This window comes from Abrus precatorius, unplaced genomic scaffold (genome assembly GCF_003935025.1).
Source record: "Abrus precatorius isolate BTA unplaced genomic scaffold, Abrus_2018 Scaffold2, whole genome shotgun sequence".
NCBI classification, from domain to species: domain Eukaryota; kingdom Viridiplantae; phylum Streptophyta; class Magnoliopsida; order Fabales; family Fabaceae; genus Abrus; species Abrus precatorius.
In genome coordinates, this window is record NW_020874362.1 from 22,982,952 (window position 1) to 23,007,647 (window position 24,696).

Sequence of the window (24,696 nt, forward strand, 5' to 3'; positions counted from 1 at the left end):
AAAATAAATTCTTCTATATAAATTTTTTAATGTGTAATATTGCGTAGACTATATAAAAGCCATAATAATAATCATAATAATATGAAAAAAAAAATTGGTGGCCAAAGTGTGTTTTGTTGACCTTATTGAAGAAATTACATATTTACATAAACATTTATTCATTATGATAATGAACTTATGAAATGCAAAGAAAGATTTTTCATGACGGGTGGTTTACAATTTTGTGCTGAGGTTTCCACTGCTGGTCCATGACTCTTGAACTTGCATTGAGTACTGTAAATTCCAGAGAACATCCTCTATAGAAGGGCGCTGGCTAGAAACCTTGGAGAGACAGTTAATGGTAATCTGAACTGCAGTTCTCATTGATTCATATGCATATGTTCCCCGCAGTGAAGGATCAATTGCACTTCTTAGCACTGATGCTAGTTCTGATGAACCTCTTTCCAGCTGAACATGATATAAACAGCATAAAGATTAAAAAAAATATATCTTCATTTGGTTATCTTTTTTTTTTTTTTCTTGATTCTTAAATGGGTTTCAGAACATTTATTATGTAAGCTTGGCAAACTTTATAATTGTGAGTATTTAAGAACAAAGGTTTTAATGGATACCTCGTCCTTCAGCTCCTCTATTTCACTGGAGGATGCAATTTGTTTGCCAGTGATGACTTCAAGTAGAATAACTCCTAGCTGATATATATCTTCTTTTTCTGCATTATTTGTGCTGCATATGGGTATAATAACAAATTATACTTTAGGATACAGCAGTGGAATTGAAGAGAAGAGAAAGGTAGTCAAGAAGAAAAATACCTCCCACTATTATTGGTGGCAGTTTGTTCATTATGTGCACCCTGAAAATTGATCAAGGCATATATCAATGGAGGTTAGAGTTTTGGATGTAATTGTGCAAATATTAATTAGAGAATGATCAAATTATGTTCTGTCCATACCTTGGATTGCAATGAAATTTTGTATCTGCTGACTTTTGCATTGAGACTATCATCCAACAGAATGTTCTCAATCTTTAGATTGTTGCCAAATATGCCAGGTGCAACTCCAGTGTGTAAGAACTGGACTCCTCTTGCAATGCCTATGCTGATTGCCATTCTTTGTGGCCATTTCACCATTTCTCTCTTTCTCCCATCTGTTGAATGAAGATGTTACATATTTTGGAGCAGTCATATCTTTGCTTTAGCATTTAATTCTATATGATTCTTTACCTGTAAGTTGATCCCTCAATGACACAGTTGAGATGTATTCAAATACAATGTAGACTGTGCTTGTTGTTTGGGGAGGGTCCTGTTGAGTAATGATAGAGTGTCCCAGAACACTCACCATATGCCTATGCCTCAAATTGGGTAATACCTCTATGTACTGCATAATGCTGTGGGGCAAGTTCTTCTGCTTTATTTTTACACAGTTAACCAGGACCATTGAACCATCTCTGAGCCAACCTTTATACAGCTGTGTAAATGTGATAGTAAAAGCCATTAAAAGTTGGACTTGTGGTGGGTTCCATTTCAGCACAAGTTATGATTCCACAAACATTATAAAAAATATTTTACCTGTCCTTGTGACCCTTCTTCTATTAGATTTGATGGGTCAAAGTTGTTTGTTGCATCTTCAATTTCCTCTGATGTGAAAATACGGTATGGTGGCAGTCCAAGTGCAGCTTGCTTCATTGTCTGAGGAATACGTCCTATTCCCACGGGAGAAGCCACAATAATGCATCATTTAAATGAAGGAATAAGAATTTTGAAGAAGATCTAAAGCACCAACTTGGAAAATAATGGCCATTTGTCTAAATCTAAGATGTTCATGATTTATCAAACAAATGCAATTAATAATAGAAATATAGTATTGACCTTACTTGTACCATAATTTGGTGTAGGAGATGCACGGGCAGAAAATTTATCAGCTAAAGATTTTTCTATTTTATGATGTGATTGTGATCTTTCTGCTTTGGACTTCCACAAGATGAACGCAATGAGTAAAGCCAGAACACCTGCAAATACTACAACTCCTCCAATTATACCAAGTATTAGGCCTAGTTGCACACTTGATTCCTTCTTCAGCATTTTTGCTGGAGGCTTAACAGCTAAAGCCCCTTCTTTCTTACAATAAGAAGATGGATGTTGTTGATTATTCAAACTTTTGGTTGATAAACAATTCCCAGAATACAGTACTGCGGCCTTTGAAGACATTGAACCAAAGCAAGATGGCAATTTTCCTACCAGAAGGTTGTGTGAGATATCCACAAATGTTAGTGAAGAACTACAGGTTATATTCACAGAGAGGTTACCACCTAGTTGGTTTGAAGCCAAATTTAGGTACTGAAGGGAAGGCAAAGAGATAAGAGAGGATGGGATGTTTCCAAAAATTTCATTGGAAGAGATGTCAAATATCTCAAGTTTATCTAAGTGCATTACTTGAGGAGGAATATGAGATCTCAGTGTGTTATTTCTCAAAATAATACTCACAACATTATTTCCCACTGAAGGGAAATCAGGACCAAGTTTGTTGCCTCCCAAGTTGAGCTCTTCAAGAGAAGTTAGACTTTGAAGATCAGGAACACTTGCATTGAAGAGATTATCAGCCAAAACCAAACTCCTCAGATTCTTCATAGAGGATATTGATGATGGGATTTCCCCATAAATGAAATTTGAGCTAATGTTCAGCACTTCAAGAGACCAGAACCTGTTGATCTTGGGTGGTAAAGGACCCCACAAACCCAAGGACACCAATGACAACACCTTCAAATTTGAAAGCTTTGTCATCACAGTGAAGAAAGAATCAATGGAAAAGCTTCCTGAAAGGGAATTCCAAGAAGCTGCTTTGGTGATGTGTGAAGATGGGGAACTCTTCTTTCCAATGATAGTTAGTTCTGTCACATGACCATTTGAACAAACTATCTTGAGTGAAGGTGAAGGAGGGAGGAAGCACAAATTGGTCCATCTTGTCCATCCTTGAAGAACTTGAGGATATTCAAGAAGCTTCTGAACTTGGAAAAGAATTCTATTTTCACTTGATGATAGCTGTGCAATTGAAGGAGGAGTAAGCAGAACAAGCAACAAGTAATAGAAGGAAACCCACAATATCTTCATAGTTTTAGGCTAAAATACTTAGAGATTGGATAGTCACAGCATACTCTACTCACTGCAGAGTGCAGGATTGAAGCAAAGGAATTGACATGGTTAAATTGCTCATAATATGATATGAAACTATGAGCCTCACTGAATGGCTATACAAAAAACAGAATCCTTGGTCCTGGCTTTGTATTTTTTTTATTTTTAGTTTTTAATTTCTTTCTAGTTGTACAGAATCTAATAATTTGAAGAGAAATGCTTTAAATCAGAAAAGTTACTTGTCATAGTATAATGATTGTGAGAAAAGATTTTTGATGGGAAATTATGAGAATAAAGAATTTCACTAATGTGGAGCAGGTGGTAGGACAATGGGGGAGAGGACCCAAGTTTTTAAAATGGATCTCAAATCTGGAAAGAATGAAATTTCAATTTTTCCGTGAAGCTACCACGAAAGTAGTATCTAGTAAAGGAGCTTTGTTACACACATCACATGAGAAGAGTGCAAAGGCAATGAAGCGTTAATTATGATCATAGGGTATGCAAAGCATCATATTAAATAGCCACTTGGTTTGCTAACTGCTACATTGCCCAAGAAATCCACGCTGCCATTGATGCCAAAGTCAACACGACGCTGAAATCAAAGTTGCTGAGTGCAGGAACTTTGGTGTTGACCATTTTATATGGACCTTCATGTATGTTAACAATGCATTTTTTAAAGAAATTGAGAAAATTATAAATTAACACCATAGTGAGACTTAGTTTTTAAACTTCTAAAAAGATTTATTTCGATCTTTAAAACTTTTATTATAGGTAGAATAACTTTTCGTTAATTTATTTTCAAAATTATCTTCAAAAAATACAAATTAGCACTTCGATATTGAAATCATATACGGTGTAATCATTAAATTATGTGTGCTTTTAAAAGAAATATAGTTTTCATGTAGCACGCGCCATGGCACGTGATTGTAATGCATTTTATCCACAATAATTCAGCGTTTCATTGTCAACAATAATGCCATAACTGCACAATGGTTTGGAACTTGGGTGGAGAGAGCTCGGATTTTGGAGTTTTGTGTTGGTGGGTCTGTGTGTCGGTGAGGTGTTCCCTCTAAAGTGAGGGCAAAGTGAAGGCTATATACCTAAGTTGCCACACATTCTTGGTAAAATGTGTGACAGTGACACATATTTTAATGTGCTATTAATTATTTCCAGCTAATCCAGTTCTTGTTTTTTATCCCTGCATTAGAGACTAAGCGTTTGTTACATATTTTAAAAGTTGGACAACCTGTCATAAAGATTGGAATGGGAGAAAGGACAAGATCTGCAGAAGCGTTTTAGTATATGTTTCTCTTCCATACCCATAGCTGGTACTGATCCATAGATTTAGCAAAATAAAATGGAGCATTTGGGTTGTCGTTTTGTTAAATATGATTATATTCATTTTCTTGGTATAATCAAAATTAAAGTCTAATTGCCCTTTTGTTTGAATGTATGATGATGTAGAAGTCAATTTTTCGAATTCTTAATTGAGAGATGAATTTTGACTACTAGAGGTATTCTGCTGATATTTTATTGAAACTGAGAATGGAAGAGTCTGCGAAAGAAGATTATGCTGAATAGATAATAATGCATGTGTTCCGATTCTGCAGAATCTTGCTATGCAGTTTATGAATATTGATATTTATCTTAATTTCTTTATATAATTTTTTATTAAAAGTTGTAATATTTTATGTTATTGTTTATTAAATCATATGATATTTTGTTGCATTTTTACACAAACATCAGAACAATTTATATTATTTTTGAAAATAAAAATTATTGAAATGAGGACGGGCATGTTTATATTTTACTTAATCTTGAAACAGCGATGGAAGTGTTTAGATTTGAAAATAGATAAATATGTTAGTTATGCTAAATTCATAGGTTGAGTTAATGCAACTTAAATTTGATAGTGACTCTCGACATACCTTAAAAACAGGACATAAACTACATTCAGTCGTGGATATTTAGTGAATAAACTTCAAATTCTGTCGATGGAATGTGCTAGCAAAAGGATCTTATAAATGCTCAAGCAGTGTGCATGTTATATTGTTAGTTTTATGTGCTTATTTTGTTAACTTAGAAAATGTACATACCCCTTTGGATCGATGACAGATCTTATTTTTTCACTTGTATTTTCCCTTGACTTTTATAAAAAATATTGGGCTATATAATTTTCTTATTATATTTTCTATTTAAAACTTGAAATTTTAATAAAATAAAAACATACCAACTCAAAATAAAAATTCAAAAAGTAAATAAAACACTACAATAATGCTTATCATCTTAAATTATTACACGACTTTTGAGCTGTAGGCTCTTTTATTTTCTGGACATTAAAAATATCCCTTAACTAACAATTAATAGACTAACTGTTTAGAGAGATAAAGACAATTGAAATAAATTTTACCCTTCTTAATCTCCATACATAAGTCTAATTAAGTATCAAACCTTAAATATATAACATACTTAAAGCATCAAATTGTTTGTCATAGTAGTGTCAATTTTTATTAATTTATATTTTTTAATTTATCTTATATTATATTAGTTTATCACCATTATTGTATTATTGCTATTATACTTAAATTCATACGTTTATGAAACAAAATTCAAACAAGTCTTTTTTTTCATATTTTTTTAACTATTTTTATACATCAAAATATTTTATCATACTAAGTTTAAATTGTACCTTATATATTTCTATTTTTTTTATCCTTCTCCATTATATAATTAATCAAATTTATTATTGTTTTTTCTCTCTATCTCTTCACTTCTCTATGTGAAATTATTTTTATTCAAATAATTATGTAAAACTAACGAGGGATTGTAAGTTTGAAACGTAGACATATATAACATGTTCCTTTCCAAAAGTTACACGTTATAACAGAAGACATAAATGTAAATTCAGCTTTATAAGTAAAACCACACAATGTCTATAACTAGTATAGCTACCTACCTACCTTAGGGGAAAGGAAAGGGAAGATACATGTTTCATTTTCTTCTAAACCTCTCATCTTTTCTTCAAACACTAGGTAAAGATTTTCGGTTGAGTGATGACAATCTCTTTAGTTTTTTCTGTCGAGGATGAAATTCTCACACTTCACCTTCATTAGATCAATTGCCCTTTATACAAGTTGCTTGATATCCAAACACATTTGTTATATCTTCGAGGTTAAACAAAGATCCATTTCGATTTGAATGGTTTGTTGATGCATGGTATAAAGTTGATTATTTTTATAATTTTGTCTCGTTTCAAGTAGCCATAGCAGATTAGGAACTTTTCTACATCATCATTGATTAGAAGGAGGATAACTATCTACTTGGTTGAAGATGAACATGAGGTTTTGATGCTTAATTATCAAATTAATTGAACTTCTAATTAACGGGTTATTAAGACAGACAACATGCAAAATCATCACTTGTGTATCAAGTACCTAGTAATGCTAGTAAGAAGAAGAAGGGTGCATTGAAAAGTTCTATTAATTAAAAAGCCAAAAGGTGCTATTGTAAAAAAATTGAAAGGAGAAATTGAAGCAAGCAAGTATAAGAGAAGCATGTAATATGGAACCTACAATAAAGTTCCACCAGTATACAGCTCTTTTTTTTTTTAAACCTTCATTCAATATGATCCAATTGCAAAGCTTTCATGGCATGGTTGTTGCATATGCTAAATAGTCTCAAAACATATATCAAAAGTTTTGGAAGCCAAAACTTGAAGAGATGGCAAGAGTGTATCTACTTAATCCTTGACAAGCATCAAGTTGCCATAGATTTTATGATTCTAAGCCTTTATCAATGGCAGACCCAAATAACTAGAAAATTAAACATATGTTAATAAGGTATGTAGACACACCGTTATTAGTACTTTATCTAATGAAATATTTTATGTGCCTAAACTTACTAACCTCAATTTCAAATAGAAATGATTATGTTATATATTAATTTGGGTGAAGTCAGGTCATCATGCAAGATACAAGCATAGAGAGAGAAATGACAATCTTCCTAACCTAAAGGTAAAGTTAGTTGAAGGAGATCTCATAATTGAGACAGTCATTTCTCAAGTTAATATTGAGCATAATGTGAATAAATTAGTAGATTTTAGGGCTACAAGACAAAGTTGTGTTAAGAAAATATATTTTTATCTTTTTCACTTTTGTAGGAAATGAAAATGAACATATATATTTGGTGCTTCTATAATCTACAATTTTTCGAGAAGATATTTTTTTTAAGCTTGCATTTGACAAGACAATGACTTTGAATGAAGTGCTTCATTTTTTTTCTTCCAAATATTAGAGATAATTTGATTTCCGTAGCACTTTTGAAAAACGTTTTGGTTCAAGTATCATATAAATCTAATAACATGGTAATAATAATAAAAAATAAAGCATTTGTGAGAGAAAAGTGTTACTGTAATTAAGAACTTTTTATACTTAATGTTTCTAACATTATTAATGAAGATTATTCCTTTTCTACTTATTTGAGTGACTTTATTTACATGTGTTATACTAGATTATGACACATTAGTATTTCTTATATTAAGAAAATGTAACATCTTGATTTATTTTATGGAATTAATAATGAATGATTGAATAAATATCATGTTTATATTGAATCTAAAGTAAGAAAAAAGACATTTTATCCTATATAGTGAGAATCTAACTTAATTAGTTTAATTTATATTGATCTAATACAATTTAAAATAAATTATGACTAGAATTATATATATATATATATATATATATATATATATATATACACACACGTCAAAATCAATAAAAATAATGATAGTATAATGTTGTCCCAGTAATATTACATTGAGAAGATTCTTTAAAAAATTTAGTCATTTTGACGCATTAAACTTTTGAGCATACATTATGATGCTAATAAAAAAAAAACGGTAAACTTGTCTAATATGAATATGCTTAGATTATTAAGAGTTTATTATATTTAATGACCTTAACTTGATTTGATATAGTTTATATTGTGGGCAAATTGAGTAGGTATGCATAAAATTTTAACCTAGATCATTTAGCTACAATTATTAGACTCATGAAACATTTAAAGGATATCATAAATTATGGTGTTAAGTATAGTGGGTATGAATTTCACTCGGTGATATGAAATGATCAGCTACAAATTATCTAAATATAATTTCTAAAGTTTATAACTATAAAGTTGACTAATGATAAGAATAAATTGAAGAGAAGCTTCTTAACGAATATACTATTAAAAATAAACTTTTCAATAAAAATAGACATAAGATTACATTAGATATTCTTGTTCAATTTTTCGTGAAATTTTTAGCTACTTTTCATCAATAACTAATTAGATCAAACCATATAATGAAATTTGTTAGTATTTTTGGGTCACATATATATTATTTAAATATGTTATGACTATTATCTGATTAGCAAAATTATAAAGTGGTCTGTTTAATATTAAGTTTACGGCTAAGGGCATAATTGTCATGAAAAGTTATTGTGTAGATACCATAAGTAATATTTTGATTTGATGACGGGTCAAATTAGAAATATTAAATTTTGAATGTAACTTACAGCAGTTACATAAAGGGGTTATAGTCTCTGTTTGTAGAGAGTTACAGAACATACTATTTTTCTACTTCTTTTCTCTTTATCTCCATCAGGAGAGAAACACAAAAAATAACCTAAAGCCCTCAACATTTAGAAGATCACACACCCGTTAATAATCTCATCATTCCTAATGGCAAATTCAAGTACATTTTTGCATTCTATTTTTATCATGAATTGAGTGCAGGTTCATAAGGATTAATCTATTATTGTACTGTAATTTTGCTTTTATATGGGTAGAAGCATGCGTTTTGGCACAATTATTGTTTGTTAAAAAACTCAACAATTGGTATCAGAGTAACCCATACTTAATTCATGTATGATTTGAAAATTTTGAAATTAGGGTTTCAAATTAAAATTTATTGATTATTTATTTATCAAATTACTGTTGTGACTGGTGCTGTGCATTTGGGTTTCCGTTGAATATTTAATGTGGCGATGTGCATTTGAGTTTCTTATTGCACTGTAATTCAATGATGGGAATGTCGCACGTCAATATCCTATGAATATGCTTAAAACGATATCACGATATTTGTTGTTTCCATGCTTCTTGAAATTATGCATATTGAGTATTGGATTTATGAATATGCCGTGCTTCAATTTGAATATGTCGTGATATTCTTCAATTTGAAATTATGTGCCGATACATACAAACCAAAGTAAGAAATAGTAGTTAAGCATTTTAAATTATTATTTTATGAATATGCCACATATTCATACCATTATTTGCTTAAGATTGCGTGATATGTTTAAGTCATAATTCACTTGGTATCTTTATTTTTATTATTACTTTTTTTTTAGATTTGATATATCAATATTCAAATTTTGGTTATTGTTTATATATTTTATACAATAGTTTAATATTTTAAATGAGTTAATTGAATCAAGAAATCACTTAAGTTACCTCTCTTGTGTAGATTATTTATAAGAAATATTAAATGATTGTGTGTATGTTTATCCATGCAAGTATTAATCGGCCTAAAAGAAGACTAATACTTGGTCAGATGGTAAACATGTGATAATTATGAGGTTTTGCTTGTGAATGATAAATCAATCTAAAGAGAAATTTATTATTTGACATATTTTATTATCAATGTTTGATCATTACAACAAGGGTACCACTAGCAATTAATATTACTGTCCAAAGACTTGATATTAATAATGTACTAGGTATCTTGAGATGGGTTATGCCATTATTTGAACATATTAATGATTGGATTTTATTATAATGTGAGCATAATTAAATTATTTGTTTTGTTCTCGTTTCAGCTACTATTGCTTCAATATCTGTTAATCTGGATTCGATTCCAGTTCTTAATTGAACAAATTTTAAGGACTGGAAAAAGAACATGGAAATTGTTGGCTGCATGAATCTTGACCTTGCATTAAGGATTGAGAAACCTACTTCTCCTACGGACTCTAGTACCTCTAAAAAGATGAAAGATTATGAGAAATAGGATCGCTTAAATTGCATAAGTCTTATGATCATTAAGCGCGGCATACCTGAGGTCTTTAGGGGTGCTATCTTTGAAGAAATAACAAGTGCCAAATATTTCCTTACTGAAATTGGAAAAACTTTGCAAAAACCGATAAGGCGAAAGCAAGTGCTCTTCTTCAGAGCTTGATTTTCATGAAGTATCAGGGCAAAGGAAATGTGAGGGAATACATTATGAGAATGTCAAATATTGCTTCAAAACTTAAGGTACTAAAGCTTGAGCTGTCGAAAGACTTGCTCATACATTTAGTATTGATTTCTCTTCTTTCACAGTTTGGTCAGTTTAAGATATCTTATAATTGTCAAAAGGAGAAATGGTCTCTTAATGAGCTCCTCTCATACTATGTGCAAAAAGAGGAAAGACTGAAGCAAGAAAGGACAAAAAGTGCTTATGTTGTAAGCACCTCAAAAGACAAAGGCAAAAGAAAGAAAACTGAGGATCCTAAGAATGAAGCTGCTAAGGGTCCAACACAAAAAAAATAAAATCAGGGTAACAACTGTTTCTTTTGCAGTCAACCTGGACATGTAAAGAAGAAATGCACCAAATATCATGCTTGACATGTAAGGAAAGGTATGTTTCTTACTTTGGTCTGTTTTGAGGTCAATTTAACTTCAGTACCTAGAAATACTTGGTAGTTAAATTCTGGTGCCACTACTAACATCAATGTTTCAATGCAGGATTGCCTAAGCTACCGAAAGCTAATTGATGCTGAAAGATGGATATATGTTGGAGATGGCAAATCGGTGGAGGTGGAAGCTATAGGACATTTTAGATTATTATTATGTACTGGATTTTATTTGGATTTAAAAGACATTTTTGTTGTACTGTCATTTAGACAGAATTTGGTTTCAGTTTCTTATTTAGAAAAGTCAGGTTATTTGTGTTCATTTGGAAACAATATGTTCAGTTTGTCTTTTAATTCAGATATTGTTAGAACTAGTTCACTTTTGACTTATGATAATCTATATTTGCTTGACACTATAGCTACCTATAATGAATCTTTAAGTGCAGAATCACGTGGTACTAATCGTAAAATTGACGATACTAACTCAGGAGCATTATGGCACAGGCACCTAGGTCACATCTCTAAATATAGAATTGAACGACTTGTATCAAATGGAATCTTGGATTCTATTGACTTTACAGACTTTGATGTTTTTGTTGAATGCGTTAAAGGTAAACAGATCAAAACAAAAAAATTAGGTACATATAGAGCTACAGACGTTTTAGAATTAATACATACAGATATTTGTGGGCCATTTCCTACACCTTCTTGGAATGGTCAACAATATTTTATATCATTCATAGATGATTACTCTAAATATGCATACTTATTTCTTATACATGAAAAAGTCACAATCTTTAGACGTGTTCAAATCCTTTAAGGTTGAAGTCAAAAATCAACTCAACAAAAGAATTAAAACTGTCAAATTTGACCGTGGTGGTGAATACTATGGCAGATATGACGGTTCAGGTGAACAACTTTCGAGACCTTTTGCCAAGTACCTAGAGGAATGTGGAATCATCTCACAATACACAATGCCGGGGTCATCTAACATGAATGGTGTGGCTGAAAGATAAAACCGGACTCTTAAGGATATGGTAAGGAGCACGATTTGTCATTCTACCTTGCCAGAGTCACTCTGCGGAGAAACACTAGAAACTGCAACTTACATTCTAAATAGAATGTCAACCAAGGCAGCTGCCAAAACACCTTATGAGTTTTGGGTTGAGCGAAAGCCTAGTCTGAAACATTTTCATGTATAGGGCCACATTCTTTCAGAATATTGAGTTTGGGGGAAAGAATAAGATTAGAGACTTTATCTTAGAGGAAGAATTGGTAACAATTCCAGAATAGATTCATACAGTTGCTTTTGATAAAGCAAGTTCAGAACCTCTACAAGATATTGTTATTGAATCTCCCACTTAAGATAATTTGGTCGTTCATGAAGAACAAACTCAGGATCCTCAAGAACCTATGCTTCATCAGCCAGTACCTTTGTGGAGATCCACGAGAGAAAGGAGAAGTGCTATTCCAGATGATTATGTGGTATTTCTCTAGGAACATGAGGAAAATAATGGTATGGTCGAAGATGACCCAGTCAACTTCCGTCAAGCCATGCAAGATTTCAACTTAGAAAAGTGGATTGAAGGAATGAATGAGGAGTATAAGTCCATACAAGTAAGACAACAAGGTTTGGGAACTTGTCCCATTACCAAAAGATGTGAAACTCATTGGTTGCAAATGGATATTTAAGACCAAGCGGGATTCCAAAGATAATGTGAAGAGGTATAAGGCTGGTCTTGTGGCTAAGAGCTATATTGGTGTGTAAAAACCAATTACTGGGCAAGTGCACCCATTGTCAGAGTAATATTAAAATTAGAATACCAAGTGTCGTATCCACAGGGACTGTTACTAAGAATTGCTTCCTTGATTACCTAATTATTAATGAATATTGGTAAGAAATTTTGTTGATAAATTTGCTGAACTAAGAAAATAACAATTTAAAAGAAATAGATTTCTATGATAATAAAGCCTAGAAAAGTATGACTAAGTGTACTCAAGAGAAATAGGTGAGTATCTAGGTTATAAATCCTCCTAAATGTCTAAATAACTAGAATTCTCCTTCAACTACTTACGTCTAGCCCCTTGGTGCCACAAGAATTCCTAAAATAAACCAATACCTTTATCAAGGATAATAGTTCCTAACCTTTGGTTGATTAATCAGAATCTCTTCCTTAATTAGTTTCCCTAGGTTGCATTAAGTTCATTATGAATTCCATAATTAGGGTTATTCCTAATATAGAAAACTCATGCCTTTCTATCTCTATAAATACATTAAAGCCCTTTTAATTGAGCAATGATAAATTCATGCATGATTTTTACTTAAAATCAAACAAGAAAAGAAGATAGGAGACAATTAATACTACTCAATTAAACTCAAGAGAAGAGAATATGAAATAACATTAAGAAGAATTCTAGAAAGTTTAGTCAATTAGGATTCATTACGTCTAGATACTCAAAGGAAAATTAGAACCTAAACATCCCAAAACTACAATTACAAAAGAGAGAGATTAAAGAGCTTGATTCCATTCTCCAGCCGTCACTGACTCTGTCTTTCCCAAAAACAGCTTCCCCTAGGTTTCTGTGCCAAGTCCCCTTTTATATGAGTGGTCTCAGGGCTCATCTTCTAGCAGAAGTTTAATTCTAACGCATGTTAAAAGTACATGTCCATGTACACGACCATGTACTTTGGCCATGTACATCTCTGGTATCTAACATTTTCCCTTCACAGCTTTCCTGAAAAGTACATGCCCATGTCAACAGTCATGTACTTTGACCGTGTACATCTCTAGCCTTTAAGATTTGCCCTTCACAACTTTTCTAAGAAGTACACGCCTATGTACATGGCCATGTACTTTGACCGTGTATATCTTTGGTTTTGATGATGAACTTCAATTGACGCGACCAGTTAGATACACGGGCGTGTACTTGCCCGTGTATATCTCTGTTTTGATTATGTGCTTGATTGATGCAACTAGTGAGATACATGCTCATGTACATGGCCATGTACTTGCCCGTGTATATCTCTGGTTCATTTCTTACTTTAATTCCCAATATTATTTAACCTCCCACTTCTTGATCATTTTTCCTGAAATATGAATAAAATGTACTCAAAAGTTGCAATTATCATTCATGAATTACATTTTAGGATAAAGTATAGAAGACATTTATCATATACCCAAAAGGAAGGGATTGACTTTAAAGAGACTTTCTCTCCGGTTTCATCAAAAGACTCTTTTAGGACGATCATGACTCTTGTTGCACATTATGATTTGGAGCTCCATCAAATGGATGTCAAGACAGAATTTCTCAATGGCAACATTGTTGAGACAATCTATTTAGTGCAACTAGAAAACTTTAAAACAGGTGTCTCGTCAATGGTACTACAAATTCCATCAAGTAATTCTCTCATTTAGTTTCAAGATGAACCTTGTTAACGATTGTGTGTATCACAAATTCAGTGGGAGCAAGTACATTTTTTTGGTCCTATATGTTGATGACATATTGCTTGCCACTAATGATATAGGCATGTTGCACAAAACCAAGAGATTTCTGTCAAGAAACTTCGAAATGAAAGATCTTGGTGATGCCTTCTTTGTATTAGGAATTCAGATACACCGAGATCGATCTTAGGGTATTCTAGGATTGTCACAAAGGAGTTATATCAAAAAAGTACTTAAAAGGTTTGACATGCAGGAATGTAAATCGGGAGATATTCTAGTTGCCAAGGGAGACAAATTTAGCCTCAATTAGTGCCCAAAAGGAAACTTAGAAATTCAAGAAATGTAGAAGATTCCCTATGCATCAGTTGTAGGGAGTCTAATGTACACCCAAGTATGTACACGTCTGGATATAGCATACATAGTTGGGATGTTAGGCAGATATTTAAGCAATCCAGGAATGGATCATTGGAAAGCAGCCAAAAGGATTGAGGTATTTAAAGAGAACAAAGGATTATATGCTCACATATAAGAAGTCAGACCAGTTAGAGATCACTAGGTATTCTAACTCTAATTTTGGTGGATGCAAAGATAGTTTGAGATTCACTTCAAGCTATATCTATCTGTTGGCTAGTGGTGCAGTTTCTTGGCGCAGTGCCAAGCAAACTCTTACTGCTTCATCTACCATGGCAGCAAAATTTATAGCATGCTATGAGGCATTTAATCATGGGATTTGGCTGAGGAACTTTGTCACTGGGCTGCAAATTGTGGAAGGAATTGAAAGACTGCTTAAGTTATATTGTGACAACAAATTACTTGTCTTATATTCCAATAATAATAAGAGCTCGACCAAGTCAAAACACATTGACATCAAGTTCTTAGTTGTTAAGGAAAAGGTACAAAATGGACAGATTTTCATAGAACACTTATGGAGAAACTCCATGATAGTGGACCCTCTTACCAAGGGTCTTCCACCCAAGGTCTTTCATAAACACACTACTCGCATGGGCATTTTACAGTTTGAGGAATCTTTAGTTTAGTGAAAGTTTGTCATTTATGTATTTTATGTTCCATATTTAGTATTATGCAAGCATACTTTTGTATTTGGATATTTTTCTGATCAGATATAAAGTTTAATATTTAATTATTACACTTTGTATAATAAGGTTGTTGAATGATCTTACTAAGGTAAGGTAGGACCAGTTGAAAATTGACATGTACAGGTCACCTTCATGTGATTTTCATGCTACACATTTCGTGAGGAGTCTGTGTCATTTGGTTGTGTCAATATTAGTAGTCACTAATGAGTTTAGTTATGATTGATATAATGAAAACTGCTTTGGTTCTGTGTACTGATACAACGAATAAAAAGAGAGGTTAAAGCATAGAATTACCATAACATTTTTAATATCATTATGTCACTTAATATATGCTATTTACTTTATAAGAATTTAAATATATAATTAATTTTATTAAAATTGTAAATTTATTAATAATTTGAGTATTTTTCAAAAAATACTTTAATATTCTTGAAATTCTTTATTTTACTTTTCATCTAATTATTTTTTCACTAAGAGTATTTTTATAAAATAATTAAACTGAAAATAAGAAGTGATATATACTTATTAATTATTATAATAAAATAAATAAATTTTATTAAAAGTGTTAGAGTATAATATTAACTAATAACTTTTACTCTAATTATTTTTATCTTTTATTATAAAGTTTAGTTGATAAAAATTGTACTTAATAAATAAAATTATTGATATAAGATAATTATTATTATTTTTTATATAAATAAAAAGTGTTAAAATAACAATTAAATAAGGCAGAGCAAATATAGAAAGTACAAGATAAACAGTAATGATTAGATTTTTCTGACAGTTGTGAGAAGGTTTGCGTAAGTATCAGAATTTATTGCAAATAAGATGACAAATCAATTTGTTCTGAACCAAATCTTAAATATATGATTTTGCTGCTCAACTCATGTAAGCTGAATGTGGGAGACTAATTTTCTAACGCTTATTTATATTTATATTTTAATAATTTTTTAAAATCTTTTTATATTAATATATTTATGATAAAAAATATTTAAATAAAAGCGACAATAATAATCTATTTATATGCTATAAAAATATAGAAAGAAAACAATAAAAAGGAAATCTCAAAAACAACATTTTCATTATTTTGAGAGAGAAAAAAAAGTGTTTGGATATTGGATTGGAACGATTTTTATAAAAAAAATAATTATTTAATCTGACTATAAAATTATAATACACCTGTGAATGGTTGTAATGACATAAGTACTACATTAAATCTCAGTCATTAAATATATAATTATAATATAAAATTTTATCAAATAATATATTTTAATGGCTAATTTCGCAGGATGCAAAACTTATTTATACATATACTGAATGGCTCTGTTCTTACAAGACTGGTTTGAATCAGCGTAGCGTGGGCAGGTGGTTTGGGGCCCACGAGGGTCCATGGAATTGGCTCAAAGATCTTAATTTTGTTGCAAAGGTTAGGATTAGAGGCTTGTCCCTTTCCAAGACACCAAGCTCACCTCACACTATCTCACCGCTTAATTCCAGCTAAATTTATTTTTTATCCCGGCATAATACAAGTTGTGGAACTCTATCTGTGCACGAGGTAGGTACTATTAATTTTATTTTTTAAAATAATTTTTGCATGTTGTATAGATAAAATTAAAAATAAATGATTTTTTAATTTATGTACAAGTTTCTTTTGTGTAATTTAGTTACATAAAAAATTTATTTATCAATTTATCTATATATATATTATCAGTATATTATAACAATATGATTTTCTCTCTTAGCAAATGATTACCTAGTTATGTAAATTTAAATTATCTTTTAATTTGTATGTAAGAATTTTTTTTAATTTAATCTTTATAAGTAAAGAACTTATATATTAATTTTTATATAAAAATTTATTTTTAATTTTCTTTCTATCATTATAAAAATAATTTTATATTAGTATCAAGTAGTATTTTTCTGTCATCTTTAAAAGAGTGATTTAAATTTTTATAAAAATCTCGCGGAGAGTGAATTATTGATTTATTTTTATTTGAATAATATAAACTCAAATTTAAGCCTTTTTCTTTAGTCTGAAAAGAACTTACAAAATTTGTGTTGCATATTACATTAATTATTATGCAAATGTAGAAATACTCTTCTTTATTTTCTTGGAGCGTCTTCATTGCTCTCACCTTATCCAATTCACTCTCTCCTTTCTCACTATGCCTCACTCTCACTCCTTGATCTTCATCACCCATATTGCTACCATTATATTGTTTTCAAACTCTCCATTAGAATTAGTGAATGTTACCTTAAAGTTGTGGTAGATGTTTGAATGAGGCTATTAGTGGTAGTGCTACAATAATTTCATTAAGGTCTATAGGTGATGGCTTGTTCTAATTTGTAGTTTACAATGCATAGTGTAACAACTAAAGATATTGGTTTGACAGTTGCCAAAACTACAGCAATTGAGGATAGCCAACAGTTGGTTAGGCACAGTAAACGTTTCAAGAATATGCCTTTACGGTTTAGGGAATAATTAGTATATTAGTGTACAGGGAGAATGGAGGTGGGGGAGGGGATGTAATGTGTAACCTCTTTTCTCTGACTATCTCTCTGTGGTGTTTCTCTTTTTTCTTTGTAACTTCTACTCTGTTCCCTTCCTCTGTAATACAAATTCCTGTTGTTGTTTTGCAACTCAATAATAAAATCAGTGTTTCACAATCTTCTATTTCTTGTTGTGCTTCAACTCTGTCAAATTGGATAATTCATTACTAACAGCCATCACATTTAGTGCTTTCATTCTTCTCTAATGGTAGAAAATACACGGCTTAAGGAGTTACAATCTAATATGAAAAAAGCTTTTGATAAGATTGCGAATCAAGATAAATCTCATCTGCATTTGAGTTTTTGTATGGATAGTGTTGAGTTACAATTGAGCAGAATTCAAGCATCGCTGGATCAACTTGTTAGTGGTTCCACGTTTTCATATTTCTATTGCATTAGTTTCAAGTCCACCTCAGTTTTAGGAAGTAGTGCGTTTTATGTGCATAAGTAGTTTATTTGGTAGTTTTCATTTCTCTTATGTACAACTATAAAATAGCCAAACTTATTCTTCAATAAACATAGTGCAGTTTGCTTATTCTGCATTTTCATATCTCTACATACGGTTACAACATTATGGTATCAGAGCTCCATTCCGGGGCCTGATCACCACAGTAGGAGTTGCAGTCTTCTAACTATCACACGCAATGGCATCAGAAAACTCATTTGTGCAGCCCGCAATACCAAAATTTGATGGGCATTATGACCACTGGGCTATGCTAATGGAGAACTTCCTGAGATCTAAGGAGTACTAGGGGCTGGTGCAAGATGGCATCCCAGTATCTACAGCAGACACACCTCTTACCGAAGTACAGAGGAAACATGTTGAAGATAAAAAATTAAAGGATTTGAAGGCAAATAATTACCTATTTCAGGCGCTGGATCGTTCAGTTCTGGAAACAATCCTCAATAAGGATACTGCAAAGGATATATGGGACTCATTGAAGCAGAAGTACCATGGAACATCAAGGGTCAAGAGAGCATAATTACAAGCTCTCTGAAGAGAATTTGAAATTCTCCACATGAAGCAGGGAGAATCTGTTAATGATTACTTTGCCCGAACACTCACCATTGCAAACAAGATGAAGGCTAATGGTGAAAACAAAGGTGATGTTGCAGTTGTTGAGAAAATTCTAAGATCCATGACTCCCAAATTCGATTATGTTGTGTGTTCCATTGAGGAATCTAAGAATACCGAGACGATGACTGTTGACGAACTACAAAGCAGTCTCTTTTTACATGAGCTTCGGATGTCATCTCATGTGGAAGAAGAACAGGCCCTACAAGTTTCCCATACAGGTCACCATGCAGCCCAAGGCCGCGGACAAGGAGGGCGTGGAGGAAGTTTTGGCAGACGCGGAAGAGGACGAGGCCGTGGGCGAGGTCGACAAAGTTTTGACAAATCCTCGGTGGAATGCTACACATGCCATCAACTTGGACATTTTAGTTGGGAGTGTCCAACCCAACTATGTCGAGAATGATGAAGAAATGTTGCTGATGGCTCACACAGAGACAACCAAGACAAACAAAAATACCATGTGGTTCCTTGATTCTGGGTGTAGTAATCACATGTGTGGGAGAAAGGAATACTTCTCTGATTTTGATGAACATTACAAAGACACAGTCAAACTAGGCAATAACTCTAGTATGGCTGTCACGGGCAAAGGCAGTGTTCGACTCCAAATGCATGGCAACACCTATACGGTTACTGGTGTCTTCTTCGTGCCAGACTTAAGAAACAACTTACTCAGTCTTGGGCAATTATAAGAAAAGGGCCTTAGCATTCTCTTCCAACACGACAAGTGCAAAGTGTATCATCCAGAAAATGGTTTACTCATGGAAACCCACATGTCTTCCAATCGAATGTTCCTACTGCATGCTATACCTTCCCCTACCAAAACCACTTGCTTCCACACAGCTGTAGAGGACAACATGCATCTTTGGCATTGTTGATATGGTCATTTAAATTTTTAGGGTCTAAACACACTTTATCAGCATAACATGGTACATGGGTTACCACCAATCAAGGCATCCACCAAACCGTGCAAGAACTGTTTAATTGGGAAGCAGTCACGTGACTCATTTCCAGGAAAAAGTACTTGGCGGGCTACACAGATTCTGCAATTAATTCATGTAGATATTTGTGGACCAATTACTCCTATCTCTAATAGCAAAAGAAGGTATTTTCTCACCTTCATTGACGACTTTAGCAGGAAAACTTGGATCTACTTCTTGATTGAAAAGTCAGAAGCCTTTTTTTGTCTTCAAGAACTTTAAAGTTCATGTTGAAAAAGAAGCTGACTCCTCCATCAAAGGACTGCGCACTGATCGTGGGGGAGAATTCACCTCTCAAGACTTCACCAAATTCTGTTCTGACAATGGTATTCGTAGACAACTGACAACTGCATACACTCCACAACAAAATGGGATCGCAGAACGTAAGAACCGGACCATTATGAACATAGTTCGAAGCATGCTCTCAGAGAAGAAGATGCCCAAATCTTTTTGGGCTGAAGCTGCCGCTTGGTCTGTACACATCTTAAATCGAAGTCCCACATTAGCAGTGAAGAATCAAACGCCCGAAGAAGCTTGGAGTGGAGTCAAACCTTCAGTCAAGTATTTTCGCATCTTTGGCTGCCTTTCACATGTTCATGTACCAGATGCTACGCGTACCAAGTTAGATGATAAAAGTCAAAGTTGTGTTTTGTTGGGAGTCAGTGAAGTCTCAAAGGCTTACAAATTGTATAATCCGATTTCAAAGAAAATCATTATCAGCCGAGACGTTGTCTTTGATGAAGATAAAAGTTGGGATTGGGATACACAATATGTTGCAGCCATCTCATGTGATTTAGAATAGGGAGATAAAGAAGATGTTGTCAAAAATGAAGAACACAAGGATGAGGTTGAAGACACAACGCCAGATGCAGCACAACAGGTACATCATGAATTGGTTAATGAATATAATAATTCCTCTGATTCTATGACAGCAGAAGATACTCCCACGTTGCAACGATCTCGGAGACCACCTTTCTGGATGGCAGACTACGAAACTGGTGCAGAATTCTTTGAAGACAGTCCAGAAGCGAATATGGCTCTATCTACAACCGGTGACAATGATCCCACACACTTTGATGCTGCCGTACAGATTTCAAAATGGAGGAAAGCCATGGATGAAAAGATGGAAGCAATAAACAGAAATGACACATGGGAATTAGTGGACTTACCTGACGGTGCCAAGAAGGTTGGTGTGAAGTGGATTTATAAAACCAAATTCAAAGAGAATGGTGAGGTGGATAAATATAAAGCCAGACTTGTAGTAAAGGGATATGCACAAGAGTATGGGGTAGACTACACTGAAGTATTTGCACCAGTAGCCCGCATGGAGACCATTCGCTTAGTAGTAGCAATTGCAGCTCAAAAGGGATGGACACTCTATCAGCTAGATGTGAAGTCTGCATTCTTACATGGAGAACTAGATGAAACCGTGTATGTAGACCAACCTTGTGGTTATGAACAAAAAGGGGTTGAGAATAAAGTGTACAAGCTGAAGAAAGCTCTTTACGGACTTAAGCAAGCACCTCGTGCTTGGTATAGCCGCATAGAAGCATATTTTTTGAATAAAGGATTTGAGAAGTGTGACTATGAGTATACTCTCTTTGTGAAGAAAGCAAAAGAAGGTACAATATTAGTTGTTAGTCTATATGTTGATGACCTTATCTTTACTGGTAATGATGAGTTGATGTTTGCAAATTTCAAAAGCTCCATGGAACATGAATTTGCCATGACAGATCTTGGTAAAATGAGATATTTTTTGGGTCTTGAAGTTATGCAACGAACAAATGGCATTTTCTTATGTCAAAAGAAATATGCATTAGCAATACTACAACGGTTTGGAATGGATAAAAGCAATCCAGTTCAAAACCCAATTGTTCCTGGTGCTAAACTCTCAAAGGACAATATTGGTGTTAAGGTGGATAAGACTTACTACAAACAAATTGTGGGAAGTCTTATGTATCTAACCTCCACTCGGCCTGATATGATGTTTGTGATAAGCTTAATTAGCAGGTTCATGGAGAATCCTACTGAGCTACATTTACTGGCAGCTAAAAGAGTCCTGAGATATTTAAGAGGAACAACTGAATTTGGCATTTTCTACAAAAAGGGAGGAAACAGTGAACTTCTTGCTTATACGGACAGTGATTATGCAGGGGATTTGGATGATAGGAAAAGCACTTCGGGTTATGTGTTCTTATTATGTTCAGCTGCCATTTCGTGGTCATCAAAGAAACAACCAATTGTGAGTCTATCAACTACTGAGGCAGAATTTATAGGTGCAACATCATGTGCTTGTCAAGCTGTTTGGTTGAAAAGGGTGTTGGAAAAATTGTGTAGAGTGCAAAGCCAAACTACTGTAATTCATTGTGATAGTAGTTCTGCTATTAAGCTATCAAGGAATCCAGTAATGCATGGGCGTTGTAAACATATTGACGTCCGATTTCATTTCCTTCGAAACCTTGTAAAAACTGGAACTATTAAGATGATACATTGTGGGACACAAGAACAAGTGGCTGATATTATGACCAAACCTCTCAAATTGGATACCTTTTTAACACTAAGAAGGTCACTAGGACTATGTGCTGAATCTGATATAAACTGATTGCTAACATTCAGTTTAAGGGAGGATTTGTTAGTGGTTCCACGTTTTCATATTTCTGTTGCATTAGTTTCAAGTCCACCTCAGTTTTAGGAAGTAGTGCGTTTTATGCGCATAAGTAGTTTATTTGTCACTTTTCATTTCTCTTATGTACGGCTATAAAATAGCCAAACTTATTCTTTAATAAACATAGTGCAGTTTGCTTATTCTGTATTTTCATATCTCTACGTACGATTACAACACAACTTACACTCAACATTTCATCTTTTTTTGGGAATCTGTCTATTGGTGCGGTGAACTCTTCTTCTTCGACTACCAGTTATTCCATTTGTTCCTCCTTTACAAATGCAACATGCCAAGCTTGATTTTCCAAAATTTGACGGAACCGATCAACTCGATTGACTCTTTAAGGATGAACAGTATTTTGCTTATTATAACACAGACGCGGATCGTTTAACAATCGCAGTGGTACATTTTCAAGGGCTAGTTGTACCATGGTTCCAGATGTTACAGCATGCTAACTAACTTTCGACGTGGTGTGATCTAGTATCGACAATTGAGGCTCAGTTTGGTCCTTCACCATTCGATAGTGCTCGTACGAAACTATTTAAATTGGCCCAAACATCCTCCGTCTCTGATTATTATAATGAATTTGTGTTATTGGCTAATCAGAGTGAAGGGATCACACCAGAAGCCTTGTTGGATTGTTTTATTAGTGGGTTGAAGGATCCAATTTGTCGCACTACTTAAGGCTGTTTCATTGACGCGTTTGTTTGACGAAAAAAAACACTTTGGGCCTCTCAGTTTTGCACAACAAGCCTACTGTTGATAAATCCAACTTTAACTTAGGCGCTTCTACGTTATCAAAAGGGGGCGTTGTTGTGTTGGACTCCCAACTATGTGTCCAAAAGTTCAGATTTTAAGCACAATTTTTCACATAATTGAAGGGAGTGAGAAGTCAGAAGAGTGGGTGAGAGAAGTCAAAAATTGAAAGGTTTTTTCTTGCATCCGGTGCATTGTGTATTTTGGAGAGAGACATCAAAAGAGAGAAGGGAAGTGAGGGAAGAAAGAAGCTCCAGACCAGCTACTCTATTTCTCTGATATCCAATTAGTTCACCGTTAGATCGGGCTGAAAATTTTATAGCAGATTCATAACACGGTGATCTGTGTTCTGACCGTTCGGATTGTCGATTGGAGATCTGAAGTTGGAGATATTGTCTTCGCACAGAAGCCCTATTTTTGGTGACTCTGCACAGACCAGCCGCATAGAAATCGTTATTTCTCCTTATTCAACCGTTGGATTGAGCTGAAACTTTGATAGAAGTTCCCAGACGTATAGTTATTCGTTCTGACCGCTGGGATCGTCGATTGGAGGGTTTGTCTGAGAGAAATCGTGTATGAACAACAGCTCTATTTTGTGAGATTTTCTCTCTTTGGTTAGGCTTTATTGCTTGGTTGTATTAGCTGGTTGTTTGCACGAATCTGTGCAGTATTTTGAGACTCTCTTGTAACCTCATTTGATTATAGTGTAGCTTGATTGACTGGCTTGAGCCCGTGGGTTTTTACTTCTCATATTGAGAGGATTTTCCCACGTAAATAATTCTCTGTGTCATTGTGTTTGTTGCTGCCATTTGTTATTGTTGTTACTCCTCACAGGTTCTTGCAAGTTTGGGGAATTGTTTCCGCTGCTCACTTTAGATAATTGTGTTCTTGTGTTTGGTTTTCCCCAACAGAGTGGTATCAGAGCTCTTTGGGCTTTGGTTTTGGGATTATTTTACTTGCTTGAATGATGGAGGCAAATACAAAAATGGTAGCTTTGAATGGTACTAATTATCATTTGTGGAAGGGCAAGATGAAAGACTTGTTGTTTGTGAAGAAATTGCATCTTCCAGTCTTTACTACTCAGAGGCCGAAAAATATGTCTGATGAAGAATGGACTTTTGAGCATCAGCAGATATGTAGTTTTATTCGCCAATTTGTAGAAGACAATGTATATAATCACATTGCTAATGAGACATATGCTAGAACTTTGTGGGAAAAGATTGAGTCCTTGTATGCTTCTAAGTCAGGGAACAATAAATTGTATTTGTTGAATTGTCTGATGAATTTGAGGTACAGGGAAAGTTCTTCTATTTCAGATCACTTGAATGAATTTCAAGGGCTCCTAGATCAATTGTCTGGA

General features: G+C 33.6%; 1 protein-coding gene and 1 long non-coding RNA gene across 3 annotated transcripts; both read right to left on the reverse strand.

The window, feature by feature from the left end:
- Positions 1 to 72: 72 nt before the first annotated feature.
- Positions 73 to 3,824, reverse strand: LOC113858027 (probable LRR receptor-like serine/threonine-protein kinase At1g14390). Of its 2 annotated transcripts, none has more exons than XM_027490430.1 (7): positions 1,876 to 3,824; positions 1,565 to 1,698; positions 1,220 to 1,463; positions 950 to 1,143; positions 810 to 850; positions 612 to 723; positions 73 to 447 (listed from the first exon to the last, which is right to left on the reverse strand). In XM_027490430.1, the coding sequence occupies exons 1-7, from the start codon at positions 3,101 to 3,103 to the stop codon at positions 214 to 216; spliced, it is 2,187 nt and encodes a 728-aa protein (XP_027346231.1). In that variant the 5' UTR covers positions 3,104 to 3,824; the 3' UTR covers positions 73 to 213. The 2 variants fall into 2 exon arrangements, with proteins under 2 accessions (XP_027346231.1, XP_027346230.1); XM_027490429.1 differs by having other exon boundaries at positions 1,870 to 3,820.
- Positions 3,825 to 18,435: 14,611 nt separating this feature from the next.
- LOC113859302 lies at positions 18,436 to 19,136 on the reverse strand. The gene is made up of 3 exons (XR_003503536.1): positions 18,930 to 19,136; positions 18,727 to 18,778; positions 18,436 to 18,643 (listed from the first exon to the last, which is right to left on the reverse strand). It is a non-coding gene; the product is annotated as an uncharacterized LOC113859302 (long non-coding RNA).
- Positions 19,137 to 24,696: the final 5,560 nt, after the last annotated feature.

What these genes read in the sequence shown, in the direction of transcription:
- LOC113858027 (XM_027490429.1), bottom strand. Translation starts at nt 3,103, where the DNA reads ATGAAGATATTGTGGGTTTCCTTCTATTACTTGTTGCTTGTTCTGCTT. An exon ending in AAATTTCATTGCAATCCAAG is followed by an intron (nt 851 to 949) that starts GTATGGACAGAA and finishes ATCAATTTTCAG; the next exon opens with GGTGCACATAATGAACAAAC. An exon ending in TAGAGGAGCTGAAGGACGAG is followed by an intron (nt 448 to 611) that starts GTATCCATTAAA and finishes TATCATGTTCAG; the next exon opens with CTGGAAAGAGGTTCATCAGA.